The sequence below is a fragment of the Manacus vitellinus genome, unplaced genomic scaffold (assembly GCF_001715985.3).
Source record: "Manacus vitellinus isolate BGI_N305 unplaced genomic scaffold, ASM171598v3 scaffold_105_pilon, whole genome shotgun sequence".
Lineage (NCBI taxonomy): Eukaryota > Metazoa > Chordata > Aves > Passeriformes > Pipridae > Manacus > Manacus vitellinus.
In genome coordinates, this window is record NW_021938824.1 from 265891 (window position 1) to 289737 (window position 23847).

General features: G+C 49.3%; 1 protein-coding gene across 1 annotated transcript in view; it reads right to left on the reverse strand.

Annotated features, from left to right (window-relative positions):
* AAK1 (AP2 associated kinase 1) overlaps positions 1 to 23620 on the reverse strand; it is a 77011-nt gene extending 53391 nt beyond the window's left edge. Inside the window, exons 1-3 of the mRNA XM_029963909.1 lie at positions 23575 to 23620; positions 4245 to 4363; positions 2183 to 2291 (exon numbers count right to left, since the gene is read on the reverse strand). Coding sequence (XP_029819769.1) covers positions 2183 to 2291; positions 4245 to 4363; positions 23575 to 23620 — 274 coding nt within the window. The remainder of the gene's footprint in view (positions 1 to 2182; positions 2292 to 4244; positions 4364 to 23574) is intronic.
* Positions 23621 to 23847: the final 227 nt, after the last annotated feature.

The window sequence follows — 23847 nt, forward strand, 5'->3', positions numbered from 1 at the left end:
GTGAGCTGGGACAAACAGGCACAGGGTGAGCTGGGACAAACAGGCACACGGGGTGAGCTGGGACAAACAGGCACACGAGGTGAGCCCCAGTGCCCCAGACACCCTTGTCCTGCTCTGCTCCCCACACTGGGGCTCTGCAGGTGGCACATGAGGAGCTCATGAGTTCAAATTAAGCTCATAACAAACCTTCCCCAGTGGCTTTTTGCAGTCTGCTTACTCAGCTTGTTTTGTTCTCATCTCCTCCCCTAAATCCCAGGGTTTGCATAACGTGGGCAGGTGCTACAGCTCACCTGGGCAGGTGTTACAGCTCACCTGGGCTCCAGGCAGAGCTTCCAGAGCATCACACCAGCTCCCACAGCCCACCCTCCCCTGGCTGTGTCAGTATAACTCAAGTTATACTGACTAAGCCACATAATTTTCTCTTTTTCTTCCGAGTAAGACTTATTTTGTCCAACTAGAGGAATAAAAGGTTGAATCTGGGGCATCCACAGCCCACAGATTAGCTTGCCACATGTAAGCAAGAGGAGGGAGGGAAGGAGACACTCAGAAAACCCACACACTCAGTGGCTTGGCTGAAGTTGTCAACTGGCAAAGAAATTAAAAATCCATCTGTAACAAGGGAAACTCCAGACAAACAAAACCAAGTTTTCATGAACGAGTCCTGAATTGGCCTCAGCTTTGAGGTTTTGTTGCTGTCAAGGCCTTTCCAAAACAATCCAGAGGTTCTTTCCCCCTCAAAATGCCCCATATAGACAAACTCCCTTCTGAGGCCTTGGCCAAGCAGAACTGTATCACTCCACATCACAAGTGTCGGAAAACTTCCATGGTAGGAAAGAAAAACTCAGTTTAATAAATAGTACAGCTGTGAACATTTTACACTCAAAGTGAGTGTGGTTCTGCACACAAAGACACTGATTTGGTTTGGAAACCGTTTGCCACAAAAGGAAAATCCATGTGTAACAACCATTCCAGTCTGAGTGCTGCAGACAGAGGCAGGCCTGTGCTCAGCAGAGCATCTGGCAAGAGCAAGCCACGTCAGAAATGCCATCTTGCAGCTCTCCTCCTTTCAGATGGAAGGAAACTCCTTAGAAAGATGGATTTTACTTATCAGCCCCAGCCTTGGCCAATGCAGCTGGAGGAAGTGCCTGTGAGTCGCTCAGTTTGCAGTTCCCCCCACGGTGGGCTCTGCACATGGAGCTGGGCAGGGATCCCCTGGCACTGCCAGGCCCACTGACCACACTATTCCTTGGGAGAGTTAGGTTTGAGCTTACAAAGAGCTTACTGAATGATTCCTTCAGCCAAACTACACAGTAGGGTCTTCCTTTCAGCACCAAACAAACCCAGTGCAAGGCACTCAAGATTCCTGCATGACCCAAAGCAGCAAAGAGGACATGGCAGAACAGAAACCTGCACTGCTCATGTTTAAAGGCATTTTAACATCTAGACGCCCTTGCTGCAATGCACTCAGCTTCAGTCAAAAGCCAGACAGGCCCAAAAATACTTATTTGCATTGACTGCCACCATCCAAACCAGCCACAGACTTCTGAGGTCACCTGGCCAAAACATTATTTTTGCTAAACACTCTTCCTGAGAGAGGCACCTGAGCCCAGCACACACGTCATGTTCCAAGCACCACATCCCAGCCACAAAGATCAAAGCTTTGGGACGGCTGGAAGAGCCTGTCTGGCTACAGACAGCCAAGCAAAAAGGTCAGAGGTAAGAGAAATGCTTTTTGGCTTCACATTATCCATGTCACACTTCTTCCAGAACAACCCTCAGTCAGGCTGAAATGGAACAAAGCTTGCAATGCAACATAAAGAGAAGAAAAATTTCATTCCACAGTCTGGGAGCTTTAGAAGAGCCACTTCTTGTGTGGACCAGCCTACAGACAACAGCAACATGTACTTTAGGGTTCTCCTTCACAATGGAAAGGATCCAGGCCTACCCTGGGCAGGAGTAAAGGTGGTACCAATCCCACAAGTAGAGTCCCCACAGCCTCACATGTCAGTCCACTTCTCCACCCCCAGTTCTGGCTTTGCTTTGTTCAGAACAGCTTCCTGGCAGCCAAGAAAGGGCCAGGCCTAGGAACAGCTTTTTTTTTTAAAGGAAGATGCTGTGCAAGTTCCCTGCAGGCACTGAAGGAGCAGCCCACCCATGGCCAGCACGCCAAGCCCACACTCACCCCGACAGAAGTCCATGAGGATCAGCACCTCCCACACGTCCCCGCTGCTCACGGAGTTGATGCTGGAGTCGATGTACCCGACGATGTTCTTGTGGCCAGACAGGTCCCGCTGCAAGGCACAGAAATTCCAGCCATGAGCCAGCCATGCAGGGCAGCAACCTCCTGCTCTGGTTCCTCCACGCTGCACAGGCTCCTGTCACTCTGGGTTAATCACAACGCAGAGCCTGAACAAACCTGAGCTCTGTCTCTACCTGTTTTCCTTCCAGAAAGATTTGAGACAAACAGGAGAGAAACAGCCAGCCTGGTGCATTAACCTGTTCAGGACTGGTCCAGATTTTGGCACATTCCCAGGCTAAGCCCCCAGAGCTCCTCCTCTGCACAGGGCAGATGGTGATGGTGGCCATGCAGGACATGTTGTACTTACTTGTCTCGTCTGACAAAAAATATCCCGAATCTTCACTATAAAAATCCACTAAACCAACAAAATAAATCTTAACCTTGCTTTTCAAAGTGCCTTATTTTAAGTAACCCAATGGGTTAAAGCACAGGTTCTCGTATCAATGACTTTTCATAGAATCACAGCCTGGTCTGGGTTGGAAGGGACCTTAAACATCATCCAGTTCCACCCCCCTGCCATGGGGACAACATGCTAAACCTGCAGGGAGAAGTCATTTCTTTGGGATTTCAGCTTCACACACAGGTCAGTCTGATGCTCAGCTTCACCAATAAAGGAAATCAAGGTTCTGCTGGACACATCCTGCTCTGACACTGTAGGGCTGCAAAAACCGAAGTTTAAAATAATTCCTTATTGCAGAAAAGCTGGGAAAGAAGGAATTGTTTCCCTTTAGGACAAAGATGTGCCTAGGATCCAGTCCAGGAGCAAGAGGACCTGCTGAGTAAGAAGGGTCCTCCTCACCCTCACCTTCCAGGCGAGCCACACATTCCAAAGGCTCCAAAGGCACCAAAGACACGGAGACAACAGAAAGCACCAGCAAGTAAAACCCAAGTAAACAAGGTCTGTGAGCACAGCTAAAACCTTTGATGTGAGATCTGATCTCAGCTTTTCCCACGGAGCCATGGGGATGACAAACCATGCCCAAAGCTTCATTGTGCTATCACAAACACCAGCACTTCCATTAAAGCTACTTCAAAAATCACACCCAGAATTGCCACAGGTAAGAGTTTCTGATCTGATCATCTACCCCAAACCTGTACCTTATGTGGTAAATTCACAGAATGAGGATTTTATATATTTTATATTTCCTTCCCCACCTGCAGCTGCTCTAAACGTTCATCAATATCTTTGGATACAACTTCAGAAGTGGCACTTCTCATGTTTACCAGGCTGCAAATCTATTTGGATCATCTCCATTTTGTCTTTGTTCAGAGATGCAAAGTTTAAAACAGCTACCCTATCATACAAGTCCTGTATATATATAATCTAGAGAAATATCCCAGAGCTCATTACAGACACTTTCCCATTTCAAAAGCCCTGACAGTAACCACCCCACAAACACTGTTTAAATCTCCCAACCCCATCGATGCCAAGATAACCTTCATCCTGCCCCAAAGGAGGAGAAGCTGCTGTGATATAGATTTATCTCAGGATGGGGGTCTGCCATTCCTGCACTGATTGCAGTTCAGACACAGCTACATCAGAACCATCAGCCTTTTCTGATGAGGTCTAACAGGCTGAAGACTTTAGCTCTCAACTGAAGACTGTCAGACTGAATTCCAGCACCCCCAGCCATGCTTGCCTCTTCAGCTCTTCCTTCTCCCATTAAGCCTGTTGACACAGGAGCTTTTTTTCTCCCCCCATTTTCCAGAAACTCCCTGGGTTTTTTAGCTACCAGGTTTTGCTTGGCCACTGGAACATTTGAAATAACTCAATATTAGACTTTCCCGGTCACATAACTCCAGGAGTCAGGTTTTGCTAAGAAGTCAGTTTTGCTAAGAAAATGCAGTTTGTGACCCGATGTTACAGAGATCAGAGGCAGAAGGTGACCAGGCTCTCCCAGCACTGCACTGCAGTGTGGTGTCCCAGCACAGCCCAGTGACTCACCATGATCTGGATTTCCCTCTTGCAGACCTGCAGGTCGTACTCGTTATTGACGTACATCCTCTTCAGGGCACACTTCACCCCATTGCTCGTCCTCACCAGAAACACTATTGCAAAGCCACCTGTGGGAGACACAAAATCACCCTGTTCATTAACAAAGAAACCTCTTGGTCTTCGCTTCCAACCCCATCCCTGCCTTGGAACAGTCAGGAGAGGGAGGGCACTGAGCAGCTGCCACCGCTCCACGGTGGGAGTGCTCCGCCTGTGCTTGGCTCCAGAGCCTCCAGCTCTGCCCAGACAGTTATTTCTGGGAACTAAAAGGGATCCAAGGGGGTAAATCTTCAATCAACGGCAGCAAAGTTAACATTTAACACCTCCATAAAACCACACAGTTACACCGGTTCCTTATCCTGCCACACACTGCTCCATTAACTCCATCATGAGAAGAAAGCTGAAGGACAGCAACACTGCCTTGGACAGAAATCAGAGCTACAGATCACCCACTGAACCACCACAGCCCTAAACTCAAAAGGCTCCCAGACTTTGAAGCATCCAAGTTACATTACAAAGCTGATTTGTGCAAGAAGCAGAAGAAACATCTCCCACACATGGTTTGATGTTTGTGCTCTTAAAACAGGACAGAAGAACAAGGGACAAAAAGCCACAATTCACTCTGTGGTCATTGCTATTAGTAAAGCCAGGACTCCCAGGATAAATTGACTTGTTTAGGATGAAAGCCTTTCATCTCTGTCAGCACTGCACCCAAACACAGGGTTTGTATTTGTGGTTCTGGCAGACACAGGAAGGTGACTGAGGATGGGGAATAAAGGCATCAGAGTTTCACACGTGGCTCCGGAGATTGGAATGAATCAGAACAAAGAGGCCCAGGGATCCAAGGAGCCAGAAGTGCTGCAAGGTGGTAAAAAGGGAGGCACGATGACACTGCTGGTGCCACCACCCAACAGCACCTCATTTGCTCTCTGGTACCTCACACTGCACCACACACTCCAGTTAAGCTGCAGCACTTCTAAAGCATCAGCTCACCGGTGAGTTGTGTGTCAGGGCTGCCGTGGCCTTCAGAAGTCCCACAGCAACGAGGGCAGCAGTTGCACACCACAAAAGGCAACTCACACCCCAAAGAATTCCCTTGTCAAAGTCTGAGCCCTTCGGTGAATCTCGTTCTTCACCAGCTGCCAGAAACCAGCAGACCAACCCCACACACAGTTCCACCAGACATGTTTGTACCTGGTGGTTACTCAGCACCTACAGGAGTTGCCTCCACCATGTGACATGTCACACGTGACAAACAGAAACTAAATCTGAGGAAAACTCAGCGTTAAAACAGGCTGCACGTGACGACTCCACTCTTGCAACCACCAGTGCTTACAAGCTGTTAACCAACCAACCACCACAGCCAGAAGGCCCACTGAAGCTTTCACTAAAACTGGGCTTTATTTTCACTAAGAAAAGACTGAAGAAGAGCAAATGGCCAGATCACACTGCTGTGATCAATGCATGACCCTCTCTGTTATCAAATGGCTCTTCTGACATTACAGCCCATCTGCCAAAACAACACAGGAGGTACAGACGCAAACAACACACCTGTCGGCTCCAGAGCTGCCGACCAGAAACCTCTCTTGGCATGCAACCCCCTGTTTTATACACCACAGTTTGCCACAGGAACTAGAGCAGCATTTCCTAGGAAGCCCCACTGACTTTTAGGAGCAGCCCCAGAGATGTTGCAAAAATATGCAACAGAAGGAGGAGAGGAAAAAAAAAGGGGGGGGAAGGAAAAAAAGCGTAAAGCATCCAGACTTCAACTAAAAGTCTTAAAAACTACACCCCGGCTGCAAAATGGACATTCCCATGGAGAAAACTGGGACATGGCCCTGGGATACAACGTCCCACAGCTGCTTCCAAGCCCTCGGAGCCCTGCGGGGCCTCCCTCCACACTGCTCACATTCAGACCCCAAAATAACCCCGACTCTCTCCCTGAAGCTGCTGCAAGTTGAGGATCTCAAATTACAAGTCGTTTCTAAGAGCTCCTGAACCCGCAGCAGTAGCTTTATTGTTCTCCCCAGCCACATTTGCCTCGTTTTTGGAAGAACAAATCCCCACATCCCACTGGGGATCTTTAGCCCAAAGGGTGGCTGCTGAAAAAAGCAACACAGCACTACTGATTTTAATTCCCCCTCTTATAACCCACAGTGGAGCCAGTAAGAGATAAGGGACCCATAACCAACACAGCTTCCCCAATCCCTACTGTCTTAACATTTTACATTTTCCAAAATCACTGGAGAGATCAGGTTTGGATTCTTTTTTTTCAATTTCTGTACAATACTTCCATCAATCTCAGACACAATCTAGAGAAAACATTAAGAAAAAAAAAGGTTTTTTTTCCAATTTATTACAGCTCAGTCATCATCAAAACTTTTTTGTAATCACAAGACTTTTTTGGGAGGCCTTTTTCCCCAAAAATGAGAAATCAGCAGTGACCTATGAGAAGTCTCCCCTCCTCTCCAGGGGTTCAGTTCTCTTCTCCCAGCTCCTGGCCAGGCCTGCAGGATCCAGGACCTCTGTTTACAGTGCTGTGCTCAGCAAAAGGAAACACGAGCTGAGCAGCAAAAATAGAGCAATTAAACTTTAGGGGAAAAAAAAAGCAGCTCCACTAACCCCAAGAACCTCCTCCTAAATCTTTGCTTCAGCTGGGTGGGACTGGTGCTTCTTCAGACCAACTGCTAATGCCTCATTAGCACAGGTCCTTTTCCTCTATATGGATCCTGGGCTAATTAACAAAGTCACCTCCAGAGCACCCTCATTAGAATATGCACATCATGGTATTTGCTTACAAGCCAACTGGCACAGAAAACTACATTCTGTGCAAGGGAGAGCACAGCTAAAGCATCCCGAGAGCTCAGAGGAGAGAGACATTCAGAATATAAAATATATATATATTCAGAATATAAAAAATAAATAAAGTAATAAAAATTAAACTAATGCTTTCTGATACAGGAGTGAAACATCAACACAGACACATGGCCTGGAGCATCTTCCAAATGCAGCAGTGACACAAATACATTCAAGAGGATCTTGCAACATCTGCACTTCTACAAGTCACCCTCGTGCCCTCCTCCCCCTCACCTTTGACTCCTGCAGCTTCAGCTGAGGACACCTCACACCAGCTGTGCACAACCACTGAACCCAGTTGGTTACTTTATTATTAAACTCCCTCTGGCTGCACATTAAAGCAGGACAATTTTGCCCCTGGGAAAAGCAGCAGAGCTCCACCGAGAAACAAGGGCTGATTCCATCAGGGACACAGAGCTTTCCACACAGCAACCCAGAGAAAGGGACTGTGCCAACAGAGAAGCAGAATCTGATGATCCACATCCATTGGGGAGTTTTACTTTCAAACAACTCAAACATCCCCTGGCCCACCTGCCTCAGCTAAAGCAGACCACAACATTCCTTCCCAGGTTTTGACAGTACCCAGGATTTAGTCCAGAAAGGCACAACAGAATCAAGGATGTCTAACTCCCCTCAGGTGGTCACTCCACATTTAAACCAGAAGGTGTGAAAAATACCACCCAAATTTGAATTTCTCTGCATTTATTACACCTTCCACTGCTAATTGGCTTCAGCACTCCCAGTCTGACATGCAGAGAACGGGGTTGCAAAGAGTAAAACTGCAGGAGGATGAGGGAAGAGGGTAGAGACACTCCTCACACACAAATGGCTCCAGAAATCCAAGATCCAAGTCCATTGGCAGGACACAGGTCAGTCTGAAGGTTACTGAGAACCCTCTCCCACAGCCTGCCCTCCAAAGGAGCATGGGCAGGGCACAGCATTCAGGCTGTCACACATCACACACGTTCACAGGAACGGGGCAGGCACAGCCACCTGCCAGAGCACAGCGGGGCCACAGCAGGAATCCTGCTCCCTCCAGGAGTGCTGGGGCCTGCCAGGCCAAGGGCAGAGCTGAAGGTACATCTGCTCACGGGCTGCTCATGCCACAACCACTGTGTACCTGAGGGTCTGAAATGGCAGGGGTGTCCTTGGCACTCCGTGCCCAGACCTGGAGAGATTTCCTGTCAAGTTTTCTGTGCACAGAAGATGATTTGGGAGCTTTGGTCTATCCTCCACCTCCCAAATCCCCCAAATGTCTATTACCAACTGTGCAAAGCAAATGGCACTGGCCCCAAACTGTTGCACTGCAGATAAAAGTTGAACACATTAAGGTTGGAGTGAAGGTGCACATGCAGGTTATTTGAAGCATTTGAAACCTTTTTATGGCAAACTGCAGCCAATACTTCAGATTCAGGCCCAAAGAGCAGCTCAGAAGGAGTTGTGCCCCTGGAGGGAGCTCAGGAGCAGCACTGCTGGGGTCAAGAAGCTGGCATCAAACACAGCTCAGGTTTCCCAGCCAGGTGTGACAGGAGAGGGGCAGCAGGACCCACCAGATGCCTGAAACATTCCCTCAGCAGCATCAGCCAGCCCAGCCCAGCCCAGGGAGGGACAGAGCTGTCAAGCACCTGGACTGCAGCCAGCACTGCCTAACCAAGACTTTCTAATGGATTTAAGAGTTCTGCTTCCCCCACCAGCAGCATCACCCAGCAGAGGAGGAGCTGTTCCCCAAAGCTGGTGGATCTATCCCAGGGGTTGCAGGGTAAGGGTGGGAGCACCTGCCTGGTCACTGCCCAGCCCACAGCCAGGCTTTGCTCAGACAAGCACTCAGCACCCTCTGAACTCTGAAAGTCTCTCACAGCACAAGGCTGAAATGAATACCCTCACCTTGGCTTTTAACTTCCTAACAGCTGGGTCACCCTTCCTCCTTGCCCATAACACATCTACAAACCACCACCTCCTCAGCCTCAAGGACCTTCAGCTTCCAGAGCCTCAGACCACAACCAATTTCTCCCTCCTTACTCCAGTCCAACCCCCAACTTTGCTAAATCTGGGCAAAGCTGAAAGGCAGTAGATGAAAGACAAATGGACAAGCAACGATGCTGAAGCCCTGCCAGATGCACATTACGGGACCATTTACTGGTATTCTCAGAGAAGGCAGGAGCAGGCCAGGAACAGCAGCTCCAAGGGAACAGACATCCTGGGATCTGTGGGACTCCCAGCCTGCCAAGGTCAGCGCAGGAGCCTGAGCTGCCTGGAGTGGAGGCAGATCTTTGTGCCACATGGGGCCAGCAAGGGTGGGTCCCACACAGGCAGAGCTCAGAGGCAAAGTATTCCAGGCACCAGGAACATCCCGGGTCTTTGCTGGTAGAGCCTCTTTTCCAGTGAACATATGGAAAGCAAAAGGCAAGAGATCAGTCCAGGCTTCAGCTGCGAATAAATCCAGAGATTTGCAAGCACCAGAAGGGACAAAAGCAAGAACTAAGCCTGAGTGTCAGCTCAGAGGACAGTTTTCCCCTGCACAAGTGCCTGTGAGTTAAAAGTTCTGAAGGAAATTCAACTCCTTTCTATACCAGCCAGCAGAAGCTGTATTTTAATATTATTCTCATTCTAAGATACAAAAAGATATTTATATGCTCGTTCTTAAGACACATTAACACTGTTGAGCAGGCAGCACACGGTCAGTGTTGGGATCACCATCAGCTCAGAGCCAGCACCAGCCACAGGTCTCTGGGGAAACATTTTTTGTGCCTCTTTGGCACTTTAGGCCTGTGTCAACAGCAGGGAAACATGGTTATCATGCTACACACTGCTGGCCTGACTGCTGTTCTTGCTAAAAGGTTTTAGGATAAGCTGAAAAAATACTGGCAAGTTCCAATTATCTCCAGTCAATACAGATGCCAAAGCAATTTTCCATGCAGGTTTGTGTCAGGGCACTGGCCCATTGCCAGCACTGGTAGTTATGTTTTCAGCCCTTCTGTAATTTCAGCAGGATGCAGAGCTGTTCACAGCCAGGCAAGCACTGCTAAACTAGGTAAGAGCAGCTGCCCAGGGCTGCACGTGATCCCCCCGAGCTGCTCCAAGGTAAGGAGATAGCACTGGGCTCAGTTGAAGGGATTCACGTGGATTGCACGTCTGGAATCCTCCTGCACCCAGCAGTGCTGACCTGCAATCACCCACAGCATTGCTGTTCCACGGAATCTGCACTAAGTGGTGTTATGGTGAGGAAGAGCACAGACAAATGGGTTGCTTCTTCCATCACCCTGTTGTGACAAGCTCCTCTAGAGGTGCCTTCCACCAGGGATCCCATAAATCAGCCAAGCCCAGTAAGTGCTGCCTCTGCAACTGTAGTGTGAACAGCACAAACCTCATCCTCCATGGACACCCCTCATCCTCCATGGACACTCCTCATCCTCCATGGACACTCCTCATCCTCCATGGACACTCCTCATCCTCCATGGACACCCCTCATCCTCCATGGACACATCCCATCCTCCATGGACACCCCTCATCCTCCATGGACACCCCTCATCNCATCCTCCATGGACACCCCTCACCCTCCATGGACACCCCTCATCCTCCATGGACACCCTTCATCCTCCATGGACACCCCTCATCCTCCATGGACACCCCTCATCCTCCATGGACACCCCTCATCCTCCATGGACACCCCTCACCCTCCATGGACACATCCCATCCTCCATGGACACCCTTCACCCTCCACGGACACCCCTCACCCTCCACGGACACCCCTCACCCTCCATGGACACATGGACACACCTGCTCCTTCTGGGATGGCATGCTGGGGGTGGTAAGGGAACCACCTGAGAACCCCCTTCCTACCACCACAAATGTGCCATCACCACCACCTCCTCAGCCCCGCTCCACATCTTCACCCCCTCAGGTAACTCAAACACAGCATTCCTGCAGGCATGTGTTGTGCCTGCCAGACAGACCCTGTTTGCAGAGAATCACAGAATATCCTCAGTTGGAAGGGACCCACAAGGACCCAAGTCCAACCCCCAGCCCTGCCCAGGACAGCACAAGAATCCCACCACGCTTTGTCCATGCTGGGCCAAAATAAAGCAAGTTCAGCTGGAGCTAGGCAGTGTTTGAAGCCCCAACTCAAGAGACCACTTCACCTGAGTTAATCATAGTCCAGGAGCAGGGCTGGACTCTGCCCTGTGCACACAGAGAAAAGGAGGTTGGACTTCACAGGATCTGCAGAAGCAAAGGCCACCAGTGCTCCCAGAACACATTCCTGTGTTCCCCACCTCTGCTGGTCCCCTGCTAGAGACAGCAGGTACGCCAACAAACAGGTACAGCCTCATCCAAAGGCAATTAGGCAAAGCTCCCTCTAAAATCCTGCTCAGTGTACCTCCAGAGACACCAAGTGCTGTTTGCACAGGAGCAAAGGAGACACAGCACGATGATCTCCCAGTTGCACGTCCGAGCTCGGCAAGAGCAGCTACAAAAACATCTCCATGGATATGTCTTCCCTCTGCAAACATTTTCAAGGTTTGTCTCCAATCACATCCCTCATTTTTTTCCAGGGCTGTGCTGAATAACCCAAAAGCTGTTGGGTTTGAGGAGGAATTGCTCCCCTTTTCAGTTAAGTCAGTCAGATCATCAGCCTTGAAACTGTCTAATCATCAATTCCCACTTTCAAAATTAAATAAGGAATCAGTGTTTCATTTTGAATTTTCTCCATCACCCTTCTACAAGCAAATTAACAATACCTGGAATTACCACAGCTGCTGATAAACACTGTGAATGCCACTAAAAACTTTATTCTTCAGGGGTGAAATTCTTTTCTGAGCTGGACAAACAGTGCCTGTGGTTTTCCATGGAACTGGTCCCAGTTTGCTGTGTTTTAGCTCCATCTCATCCCCCTCCAGACTCTTGTGCAGAGAGCCCACTGTGCCCCAGCCCTGCAGCTGAGGGGACAAGCCAAGTGCTGTTCAGATGTCCCCAAAAGAGCCCCGGGAACGTTCAGCCTCCAGGGAGGGCCGGTGAGGCACTCTGAGCTCTGGCTGTGCCAGCAGGCACTTCATATTAAGTGTTCTGCTGAGCCAGGCACAAAGCCACTCCTCAGCTGCACAGTTCCAATACTCACTGATCCTTATCCACCAAGAATTATGTCATGTTTTGCTTTATCTCACAAGCCAGAAGAACTTCCTTAGCATTTACCTTCCTAAGTACAAGGGGCAGGCTCACTCAGGTTTGTTTGTTCCCCCCACAACCAGGATGCTGTGAGCCAGTTACAGGAAAATCACAGCGATTCCCTTGCATGGGGTGTTTCCAGCTCACTCTTCCCAAAGCTTTACTAAAACACAGTAATTCATTTTCCCCCCCCAGACATGACCACAGCCAGCTGAGACACCAACACTGCCTGTTCCCTATCACTGGACACCATCCTCTCACAACACCAGCACCATTTGCTCTCTGCTGCTGTCCCAGGGAAGCCCATCCTGCACCTCTGACACCTCTAACTGGACTAACACACAGTCATTTAACAAAAGTAGGAGTTTTTTCCTAGTTCTGTATATAGTCACTCCTTCCAACCCAAACCATGCTATGATGCAATTTTTGATCCTAAAGTAGCAACATTTTGGGGCATCTTTAGCAGGGACACAGATGGCTACAGCAAACCTTAGCTCTGGAGTCACTCACAAAGCAGAGTCACCACAAAGAAGAAAGGCCAAAGAAAACACTTTGGCCCAAGTTGAGCAATGCAATCATCTGTAATTACTTCAGCCAGCGTTCACAGAGCTCTGCAGGCACACCAGGGAAAAGCACTTCATGTGCCAGTGCTGTTCTCCCACAGCTCTCCGGGCCAGCTTTCAACAGGGGTGAAGGAATAACCCAGGCTTGGCTCCCCCAGCTGTAAATCCAGGCTGGAGGTGGACAAGTGACTCATCTGTAGGACAGGGGGGTGCCCTGGGATCCTGTCCTGGAGCAACTGGGGCTGCTGAGCTGCAGAGACCTCCAAACAACCTTCCTGGGACTGCTGGGAAGTGTTACTGGGCACCACACCACGAGTCTGGAGAGACTCACCCAGCAGCTCCTAAAAAAGCACCAGACTGTCCCAAAAGCAGCAGTAACAGGAAGGAAAGCAAAGGGCCACAGTCATGTACTGATCACGTCTCTGGGATGAGCTGGTGTGACCCCCCCAGGTCTGCTGGTTAGTTTTGATATGGGCCTTTGATTTTCCCTACAGCTCCCCCAGTCAGCTATGATGGCAGTAGGATCCCAGGGCTATTTTTGTGGCTATTCATCTGCACCAATATATTCTTTCTGCTGTCTTTTATTCCACTCTTCCACTGCCCAGCAGGAGGGTATTGCTGCACATACCTGCTGAAAACACACCATCTCAAATCCCATTTTCCCCCTTTGGATGCCACTTCTCCATCACTGCTGAGCTATTTGTTTTCAGGATGGCATATTTCACCCCAAATTAAGTTTTCTGTTCCAGCATTATTCCTTTTTATTACCAAGTGTGCCCACAAACTGGGAGCAGCACTGAGAGGTGTTCTGCTGTGATACATGACAAGGAATTAGAAGGATCAGGATCACTGCACATTGCTTTTTCTGCTTTATGAAGCATCTACAACACCTTTAAAGTCACAGAGCGTCAGCATTAACACCTTTAAAGAAAAATACAACTCGTTTTGTTTTTAAAGTGGTTTGAGGTGTAATTAAGAAGCCACAGTAAGAGGCAGGGCTGTAATAGCCAGGGTCATAAAAATATCAAAGGAAGCAAAGACAACACTGGTACAATCTATGATTTACTGAGCTCAACCTGGAACGTTATCTCTGCTCCCACTTCCTTCAGATGGAGACAGCCAGAAACACCAGCAATTTGCAAATTAATTTCTCTGTTCTTCAAGTCATGGTCTTAAAATGGTGCTACTAGGGTGGGAAAACCTGTGATTAACAAACAAGGCAAAAAACTGAGAACCTGACTAAAGAACACGTGTGTCAGTGTGACAGCACAGCACTCACTGACAGCAGCAGCACAAGCACAGGCCCTGCTCACACAGCTCAGCCAGAGAGCTGCTCTGCTCACAGGAGCTCTGCAGCCTGTCCCCAGGAAGCAAATCCATGCTGGAAGGGCATCTTGGGGTGTCCAAGTGCAGAACAGACCCTCAAACCACAACATCCATAGTAAGAGAGAGGAGCAAGTCACCCCACCAGGATGGGACTGAAGGTTCACCTCTCATTCCACTTTGGGTACAGCACAACAGGTTACCCAGAGGAAGCAGCACTTTGTAGAGGTTTTCCAGCACTGTCAGGTGTCACAAAGGGCCCTCCCTGTGGCCACCAATCCAGTCTGGAAATGAACATTAGATCTGCTCTTCCCAAGCTTGCTGTGGTCTGGTGAGGGATTAATCACTGACACAGCCAGAGAGCATTTCCTACCCCTCTGTTTCTGGCAGGCAGGAGGGGGTTGGCTGCTCCTCTGACCCTGCAGGTCAAGGGGCACTGCAGTGTTCCCAGAGAGAAGATACCAGACCTGCTGCAGTCCAACAGACCCTGCAGGATCACCAGCAGGATCTCTGGTACTGAACTCCTTTCTCATGCTCATCTTCCCCCAAGCAGCATCCCAAAGGTGAGCACTCAGGGCCTTCAACCTTCCCTCCCTCTCCCCAGTGGTTCTACAACTTTATGACTAACACAAAATCTGCATAAAAAAGCAGATTCTATTCCTGCCCCGGTGGATTGAAAGGAGGCAAGTTGAGTATGCCAGGAGGAGAGGACAGAGGGAGGCTTTCCCCAGCCTCATTTCACCCTCTCCAGGCTCTCTGAGCCACACAGGCCACGCTGGAAGTGTCACCACATCATCTTGGCACAGGATTTCACCTGACTCGGCCTCTCGCTTACAGGCACGACTGACACTGCCCCAGTCACTCCCAGCACATCTTTCACCCTCTGCTCACTCTCTCTACATGCTCTTGGGCAGTTTATTCCTGGGGTGTTGTTACCCTGTCACAACCACAGTGTCACCAAACTCTCCACTGACTTGATTTCAACCCCAAATTCTTACCCTACACGCCACAGACATCAACAAGCTAAAACCAGTCCCTTCTCCAGCCCTCTTCTGGGTATCTGGAGGGATGCTATCCAGTCTTTTCCAGATCCCCCAGCACAAAGACTAGAGGGACTTGGAGCAGTGGTGGTTGTACTGATGTTCTCCTTTGTGTGTGCATTTTGCTGGTTTAGTACTACACGTTGGAATGACACGACACTTGGGGTTTGGGATTTAATTAGTGCCTATGACTCACTCTCCCACCCAATTCCATAATCCTCTGGTTGCATTTGGGTACTGATATGTTATTTTATATCCATATAAGTGAAGATTATTCACCCTCAAGTTGCACGCACAGAGAACACCGAGCCTGTCCTGGAGGCTGCATCGTGTCTCAGGAACACACGGACATCACCAGGGCTTGCTTCCCATGATCCAGGCCCCAAAATTGGGCTGTTCTTCACCCAGGCTGTGCCAACAGCCTGCAGGCTGATGCACAAAGCAGTGACAGAGGAGCTCAGCCACAGGCTCACACACAGACCCACAGGTGCCACTGGGACCTGCAGGACTCGGCAGGTGGCAATGGGGACAGAGGTGACACAGGACACACCACACAGACAACAGCAGCAGGTTCTGCACAGCCAGGAGGGCCTGACTGTGCATCTCCCGCTCTTACTACACCCAGATGTCTCTAAACAGCGTGTGTGTTTGTGTACATGTGTGTTATAAACCAGAGGCCAGCTCTGAACAAGAACAAAACAAACCCTCGTCCCCGGCCAGCAGCTGAGAGCAGCAGATAACAACACTCAACTAAACAGGGCCTCCCTCAGCCCAGATCTTCTACCTCAAAGGAAATAACAAGCTTTACTTCCTTGTTTTTTGCTGTATTTTTTTAAGTCACTTGACTTATCTAAAGCATAACAGTGCCAAGTTTAAGGGACTGTTTCAATCTAAAGGCCTGTCCCAGCACCTCCCAGAGCAGGATTTGAAGCAACTCTCCATGTCAGGAACACAACCCACTCATCTCTGCAGAGTACACAGCGGGGTCCTCTGGGTAGTCCTGAAGAGGGTCTCCTTCAGCTCAGGGCTCTAAACTACCAAGACATAAGTCCTTACAGTCCATACAGGCCTAAAAGCTACAAAACAAACGAGATTACAGAAAACAAAGTACCACAAACCACCTTTCACGCACAGGAGCAGTCCCTGGGAAGCTCCCTGTGCTCATTTCCAAGAGGAAAGGTCCAGCTCTCAGTGTCTGACCTCCCCATATTCACCTGTGCAGGGAGAGAAACACCACTAAACCAAAAATCAGTGCAGTTCCTGGGTGGTTCACTGAGCTTTCAGTTGTGGGTTCATCTGTTCCTCTAGGCTGTTTCCACTGCCCCTAAACAGCACTTTAACAGGCTGCATCCTGGAGTGGAGATAAAACTGCTCTGGGAAACTTATCAAATCAGATCTTGAGACATCAACCACCATTTAAATAGTCTGAACATTTAAGAGTTATCTTGAGGGCAAAGAAAAAAGGCAAACCACTAAGTCCAGCTGGAAGAGCTTTGCCTGTGTAAGGAGCAATGGTCACAGTCACTCATGTTGCAACCCTGTCCTGCACATTTAAAGTGGCTGTAGGAGGGAATCAGAGCTCCAGAGCTGCAGGGAAGTAGATGGCAGCTGGATAAAGCATAAAGGACACCCAGTATTTCATGACAGGAAACCTGAAACGGGCACAGTATCAGGAGAATCAGCTGAAACCTGCATCTCCCCAGACGGAAAATTAGCTAAGAAGGTATTTTTGCAACCAGATCAGGAATTTCACAGTGATCATACTCAAAGATTATAACAGTGACAGCTGTAAAAAGTCAGGAGAGCTCAGAGCTAAACTGAATTTACAGGAAATGCAGCTCCTATTTTATAAATGTTTCTAATGATATTTTAGTTCAAGAAACTATACAAGGGATACAGGTACAGGTTGTGTGTCAAGCCAGCCAAGGAGAGCATCCCTCTGGCATAGGACAAAGTCTTGAAGAATATTCAAGCTTTGCTGGGCAAATCACCAGCTCCCCTTCCCTCCTTGCAGAGCATGTTCACAGCTCACTTCCTCCTAGCAAAGGCTGGGGCTTCCCAGGCTTCATCCCTGTCAGAGGAAAGCAGTGCTGGGGAATCAGGGTGGAGTCTGTGCTCACCTGGTCCATATTCATATCAACTCTGAGCAGAGGAGGTCATAAACTCACTGTTCAACACAGTCTGTGGCAGAGAGACACACGTGCAGCCCTTCAGCCCCAGAGGTCTCAAAGTTTAGGCAAGAGGCTCCACGCTCTCCCCCAGTAATAACCATTTTAAGCAGCAAGAAGTTCTCCATGGAGCTCACATCAGAGCTGGAAAGAATGTGATCTCCACAAAGTGAATTTGCACACTAGCAATGCAGTTTCCCTGTTCTCTTGGCTCAGAAGCAGAGCACAGAGGAGTCTCCCTGGCTGGCCAGCAGCAGTCCCTCAGCAGCCCCATGCTCAGTGAGCTCCCCGGGCACCGGGAGCCTGGCATCTGCGCCAGCCTGGTGCCCCACACAAAAGGCAACTGGGATTTAATGGGAGGGGGGGAAGAAAAAGGGGAAAAAACCAAGCAACCAGCTACAAAGATTCCTCCAGAGTGCATTGGACAACACACACCATAAGGGCAAAGATCTGCTTCCAACAGAGCAAAACAGCTCAGGCAAAGCCCTGCTTTTCACAAACCCCTCTCGCTCCCGACTCCAGCAAGCAGCAGCTGAAGCACTGCCTAAGCTTCAGGCTTTAAACACCACCAGGCAAACTTAACATCCAGCACATCTAAGAGCAAAGGACCTCTCTCCACGTTCAAGCTTACGTGGAGGTCGTGGGTCAGACTCTCAGCCAGGGGAAAGCAGGGCCACAGTCAGCCCTACACAGATTTACCATAGCTGAGAATCCTAATGTGATTATCCAATATTACCAACACAATTATAGGGCCTTTGCTTAGTGTCACTGCTGCCATATCTAGGCCACGACAGGACAGATTTAGATTTCCAGGCTCCACCCTCTCCCTTTAAACAGGCAGAGCATCATCGGTAATGTTGGTGTGGCAGCCCCGGCCACGAGGGCCTGAGCTGTGCAAAATAACACAACCAGGAGCCTCCTCCAACACAGAACACAAGCAGGGCCTCCACCTCTCCTCATTTTAGGAGAGCAAGACTGGCTGTCGAGGGACTGTGGCAGTTCTGGAAGTTGGTGTTTAGTTCATTAGCTATGACGTTCTCAATAGCAAACAGACACAAAATATTTACACAGTCAGGCATTTTCACAGCATGGATAACATGGGAAAAGCTTAACTGCCTCTCCTCACTGCTCTGGGGGTTTATTTTGATAGAGCTGATTTTGAGCCATTCAGCTTCATTTCTTTCCATGTTCCAGGACCCCTTCTCATCACAGAGCTCTACGAGCCGCTCCTCTCCCCTCCATGATCCCCCTGCAACTCCCAGCCCGTGCCAGGGGAAAGACAAGGGGGAAGCTGGAAATCATAATATAGCAGGGAAAGGAGGGGAGAAGGGGTGTGAGGGGGCAGGAAATTAATCTCTGCCATTCGGTGAAACAATCAGTGGGCAAGATCCAGTCTGTGCATTAACTCTGCATTTCCCTTTCCAGAAGCTCCAGTCCAAGGGCAGCAATAGCCTGGCACTGCCCACCTCCGAGAACACCAGCAGAGCACAGCCCAGACACCCCAATTTAGGGGTATTAAAGTCTCCAGTGTTTGCAGTATCTGTGACAGCAATTTCATAACAAACAGCAGCTCACTGGAGGCGATGGAGCTGTCCTGGCTGTCACAGCAGGAAGCACGTTTAGGTGTTCACGTGGGGAGATTTGCTGGGCATGTGCTCTGCTTTCCAGCCATGTGCATCCACTCCACTCCCCCCTGACAGGCTGACTCGGAAACCCAAAGCTGATGGAACAGTGTTTTATTGCTCTGCAGTAAGACACGCTGCCTCCAAACACATTACTTGGCAAGGCAGACTCAGTCCCTCTCTATTGTGACAATTTTAGTCCTTGAACTTCCACTGTAAGCCTGAAAAAAAATAAAAATTAATGGGTCATGAATAACTCACAGCTTAAAAAAAACCTGAAAAAGAATCATTTGTTTAGTTATCAGTCAGCCCCTTAAAAAGCACATTTCAGCTGCTATTATTCCAAGCAGCTGCTAATAGCATCTGAGCCCTTGTTCATCTCCAAGTGAAATTAGCACTGGCATCAACATGCTGCGGAGCATGACGGGCTCGGAGTGAGCACGGCTGGAACTGCAAAGCCAGCAAGAAGCTGCAGCTACTGCAGGCAGCTGAAAAGCTTCCCTGGAAAGGCAAGGAAGCAGTGAATCACGTCAGGAGAGGAGAGGAAAAGCCAAACCAGTGGAGCAGAGAGCAGGTTGTAGCTGGAGGTGCAGGGGAGGGAGAAAGCAAGATGAAGGCCAGGGCTGGGGCTGGTTTTGAACGGGACTCACAAGGGGCAGGCAGAGCAGGCTCCTGGAGACCTGGAGTGCCATGGTAACAACACACTCCATTTGGGAAGCAATTATGCAAGGATCCATGCTCGTGGCAACAGGGAAGTTCGACATTTAGGAATTTTGATTACTATGGTAGCACCCAGACATCCCTCCTGCGCAGCACGAAAACCACAGGAGACACCCAAACACATACATTCTAGCAAGAGCCCAAGCTTCCAGCTCACAGGATACTGGAAGAGCTTCACAGCAGTGGATGGAGGTTTGTTTCAAACCAGTTTCTTCTGCTTAAACCCAGGAACCCAGATTCCAGCCTTTCCAGGTCTCCCATGTAACTACAGGTGTAATACCCGTGAGCCACAGAAGTGCCATCTCCCTGAGTAATAGGGCTTAAGGACCACATCCCATTCCTCTGGAAGAGCATATGCAAATCGACCCCTGAAGACAGCAGTGAACTTTTCAACTCCTCAGTACATGCCAAGTAGGAGAGAGGTATCTACTATCCCAGGAATTTAAACCCCCAGGTACAGCCAGGAGCAGTCAGCATCCATCACTCAGCATTTAAAGAAATAAAAATCAGCCCTACATGAAGCAGGGCTTTGAATTTCCCATAGGTGAGGAAGGAGGGATGTGAACATTTGTCTGTTCATCTGTCAGATGTCCAGGAACAGGAAAAGGTTGCAGGGGTCCAGAACCTGCAGTCTTGTGACTGTTACTCACCAACCCCGTAACCGTCGGGGATTTAATTCATCAGCTCAAATGAACTTAAATAATTGCTAACGAATCCCAACTTACATGCAATATATCAATTAATGCATTTCCAGCCTGCTCAGCAGCAGAAAAAGTTTCAAAGGTACAATGTCAGGGCTTCTCACGCTGTTAAGTTTAAAATAAAAGCAAAAGGTAGAAAACCACCATCTGTCCCCCTCCAAAAATAGCATCATTTTAATTTTTACAAAAGTCCAATACATTTAATCCTGTCACATGTTCTGCTGAACATTGGGTGAGCAAGGTTGAGTTGGTGTGTTTGCTGTGGTCTCTGAACAACACCAGACCTTCAGCAGATCCCGTGTGTCAGCTCTCCTGCCGTGCTCAGCTGTGTGGTCACAGCTGCTGGCACCTCATGGCTCTCTCTGAGCAGCTTCACGGCAGCAGCACTCAAGTGGATTTTGGTACCAAACACAGAGCTGAGCCTCAGCAGGCACAGGGAAGGGCCAGGAATCTCCCAGGAGCATGGACAGGCTTTGTTCTCTGCCTTTGCATTCTGTGACACGGGGCCCTGGTCCCTGACACAAGTTCCTGGATACTATGGTGACATGAATATTAACGACCCTGTGGTTAAAACACCAATCAGTTACATTTGCATTTAATACAAGGCTCTGTCACTGCTCTCCTACACCGCCCTTATCAAATCACTACATCTTCATGGCTTCTCATCGGTACAATAATCTGGTAAGGCTCCCTCCCCCCTGCTCTGCAGAGAGGGGACAGGAAGAGCCACACACAGAACCACAGGTTGTGACACCTCGTCCACAGGGTCCTCCTGTTCTCCAGGGAGCAGACACAGCTCCACAGATTGAACTACGACTGGTAACCAGGCACAGACACAGAAGGGTAAACTCACATTCTCATACCCAAGTACATCTTCTAACTCAAAAGCAACAGGTAAGGACCAAAGCAAAGGCTCTGACTTTCAGCAGATTTTTTTTTCTTGCCAAAAACATGCACTCAAGGACCCCAGGGCAGAATCTGACCTGTGTACTGCCCCTTCCCTCTGCCACTGTCCCTCCTTCATCCTTTGCCACCCCACAATCCCCACATCAGTGCTCTGCCAGGCATTCCTTTATTGCCTTACAAACACGACCAATAAAAACCAAACAACATAAGAACCAGCAGGATCTCACCAGCTGACAGCTGGGGCTGGCCTCCTGTGTCATCCCACCCCGACTGTCCTGTGTAAGGGCTGTGACAAATACACAGCCACCAAAGAGCTCCAGTGGGAACACACTGCCCTGGGCAGCAGCACTGGCTGGAATTCCCAGGGAATACCCAGTGCACACCAGCTGAGGCCACATCAGCTGCTCCCAGCCAGGCCAGGGACATCATCCTGCTGACAGCACCTCACTGCAAGGGTGGAGCAAGGCACAGAGACATCCCAGGTTAGCAGCTCCTCTCAAGTGTGTACCTGCCTAATGGGACATTGGCAGAACTCATCACAGCAACAGGGATCCTACAGAGAGAACCTTTCCATCCCAGCCCCTGAGCCATCCTTGGTGTATCCTGCCCCTACCCAAAGAGCACTGCCTCTTCCCTCCACCCAGCACCTCCTGCCAGGTTGTGCTATTATTCAGGGCTGGTTATTCATCTTGTTATTCATCTGCTCCCTCCCCACCACCTGAATGCCTGTCCAAGGAGAGCTGCTACAAAACCTGGGTAAAAAGGCAGGTGTGTCAGCACCTGAGTATCTGCACTCACACAGGAGCTTCCACAGATCCCTCTCCTAACTCCAAAGGATGTTTCTTTAACAATCTCCCTGTATTGTTCATGCTACCTGCTATTTGCATACCCCTGGCATTAGACACTTCTTGCCAAAGGTCATTAAGAGTTATTAGACCAGAGCCAGGGTCAACAGCAGCCACAAACAACCTTCCTGTGGACACACTGCAGCCATAAGTGAGGATTTCCCTCCTCCCAAGCAGCAGCTCAATGCCAGAGAAAAGGTCCTTACAGCTGAAGCACTTCCCAAGTCAGAAGCAATTAATCCTTCACAGGTTCAGGACAGGTAACTAAAGTAGCACTGACTTAGCAGGGAGGTCAAGCACATAAGGCAACAGATCTGCACTTCTGTGCTTCTCACATCAGCACTGATGGTTTGTGTTCATTTTAGGTATTTCAGACCTAAAGTCTGAGTTTTGATCACAACTCCCACATACAACCCAGGATAGCAGTGAAGTCACAAAACAGGTATTCAACACCAAACCAAGGGTTCCTCCTGCTTGCTCTGGTGCTTCCAACAGACCAGTGTTCAGGGACAGCCCACAGGAAGCAGCCACATCGTGTCCTCATGGAGCACTCAGTGCTGCTTTGAGACAAGCCTGAGTTTATTTTACTGCTGCCACTTGTGCAGTAAAGCACATGTCAGCCTTGCAAGCCTCAATTCCCTTACAGAAGGAGATACAAGCTAAGATATCATCTGAACAACAGCTGGGCTATTAGACATCTTCAGAAGGTCTTGCATTTTGCAATCACACCCTCGAGAACAGCATGCCAGATTGCTTTTGAAGTTCACACAGGCACACTTTGGGGTCACCAATACAGCTCTGTGATCACCAAAGTAAAGCTAGAATGTTTCTAACAGGTAATGGAGATCAACTGTACCTGTCCCTGTCCTCACCACAGCACAGCCAGCTCCCAGCTCAGCTGGAGGGGATGCACACACAGTCTCTGCTCAGGGAACTCAGCTGCTGATGGCTTTATTTTTAATCTATGAGATCACCCGTCACTGGTACGTAATTTGTTTCTGCAAAATCATGAAGCAAACCAGATGCTATGAGCATCCTGTCCCAAAAAAAGTCTTTAATCCAATGCTGTGACACATGGCCCAGGGTCCTGGTGTCAGCAGAGCTTCTGCCACAGAGTAGGAGCAAATTTACACCCGAATCACAAGTGTGCCAAGAGCATGTCCACTGAAATCACAGAGAGGCAGCACTTGAGAGGAAACACAGACTGCAATTAAAGCACCCAATCTGGAAGGCCAGAGATCAGCTCCTGACTTGGCCACACACGCTCTGCATTGCTTCACCTTCCTATCTCAGTTCCCAGCAGCCCTACAAGGGATGGAAGGACATGTGCACAGGCTGTGCCAGGGCTCAGACACTCTGGGCAGAGAGAGCTCCTCACCTTGGAGGAGCTGCAGCAGCTCCCCTGTGCCTCCACTCTGCTGCATCACCCTGGAGGCAGCCAACAATAACCTTCACTGTGCTCCGTGGCAATTCCTGGACCTCCTACAAAAGGAGAAAGTTTCCATAATGATAAAAAGCCACAAGTGAGAGACAATTACCTTGCAGTGCCTCACTTAAGCCTTTCCAGATCTTTTCCCTGTGCTTGTAAATCACTGTCAGTGTTGTTCCCACACTCCCCAAGTACAGCAGTCAGTATGTGATCCAAGGAGGT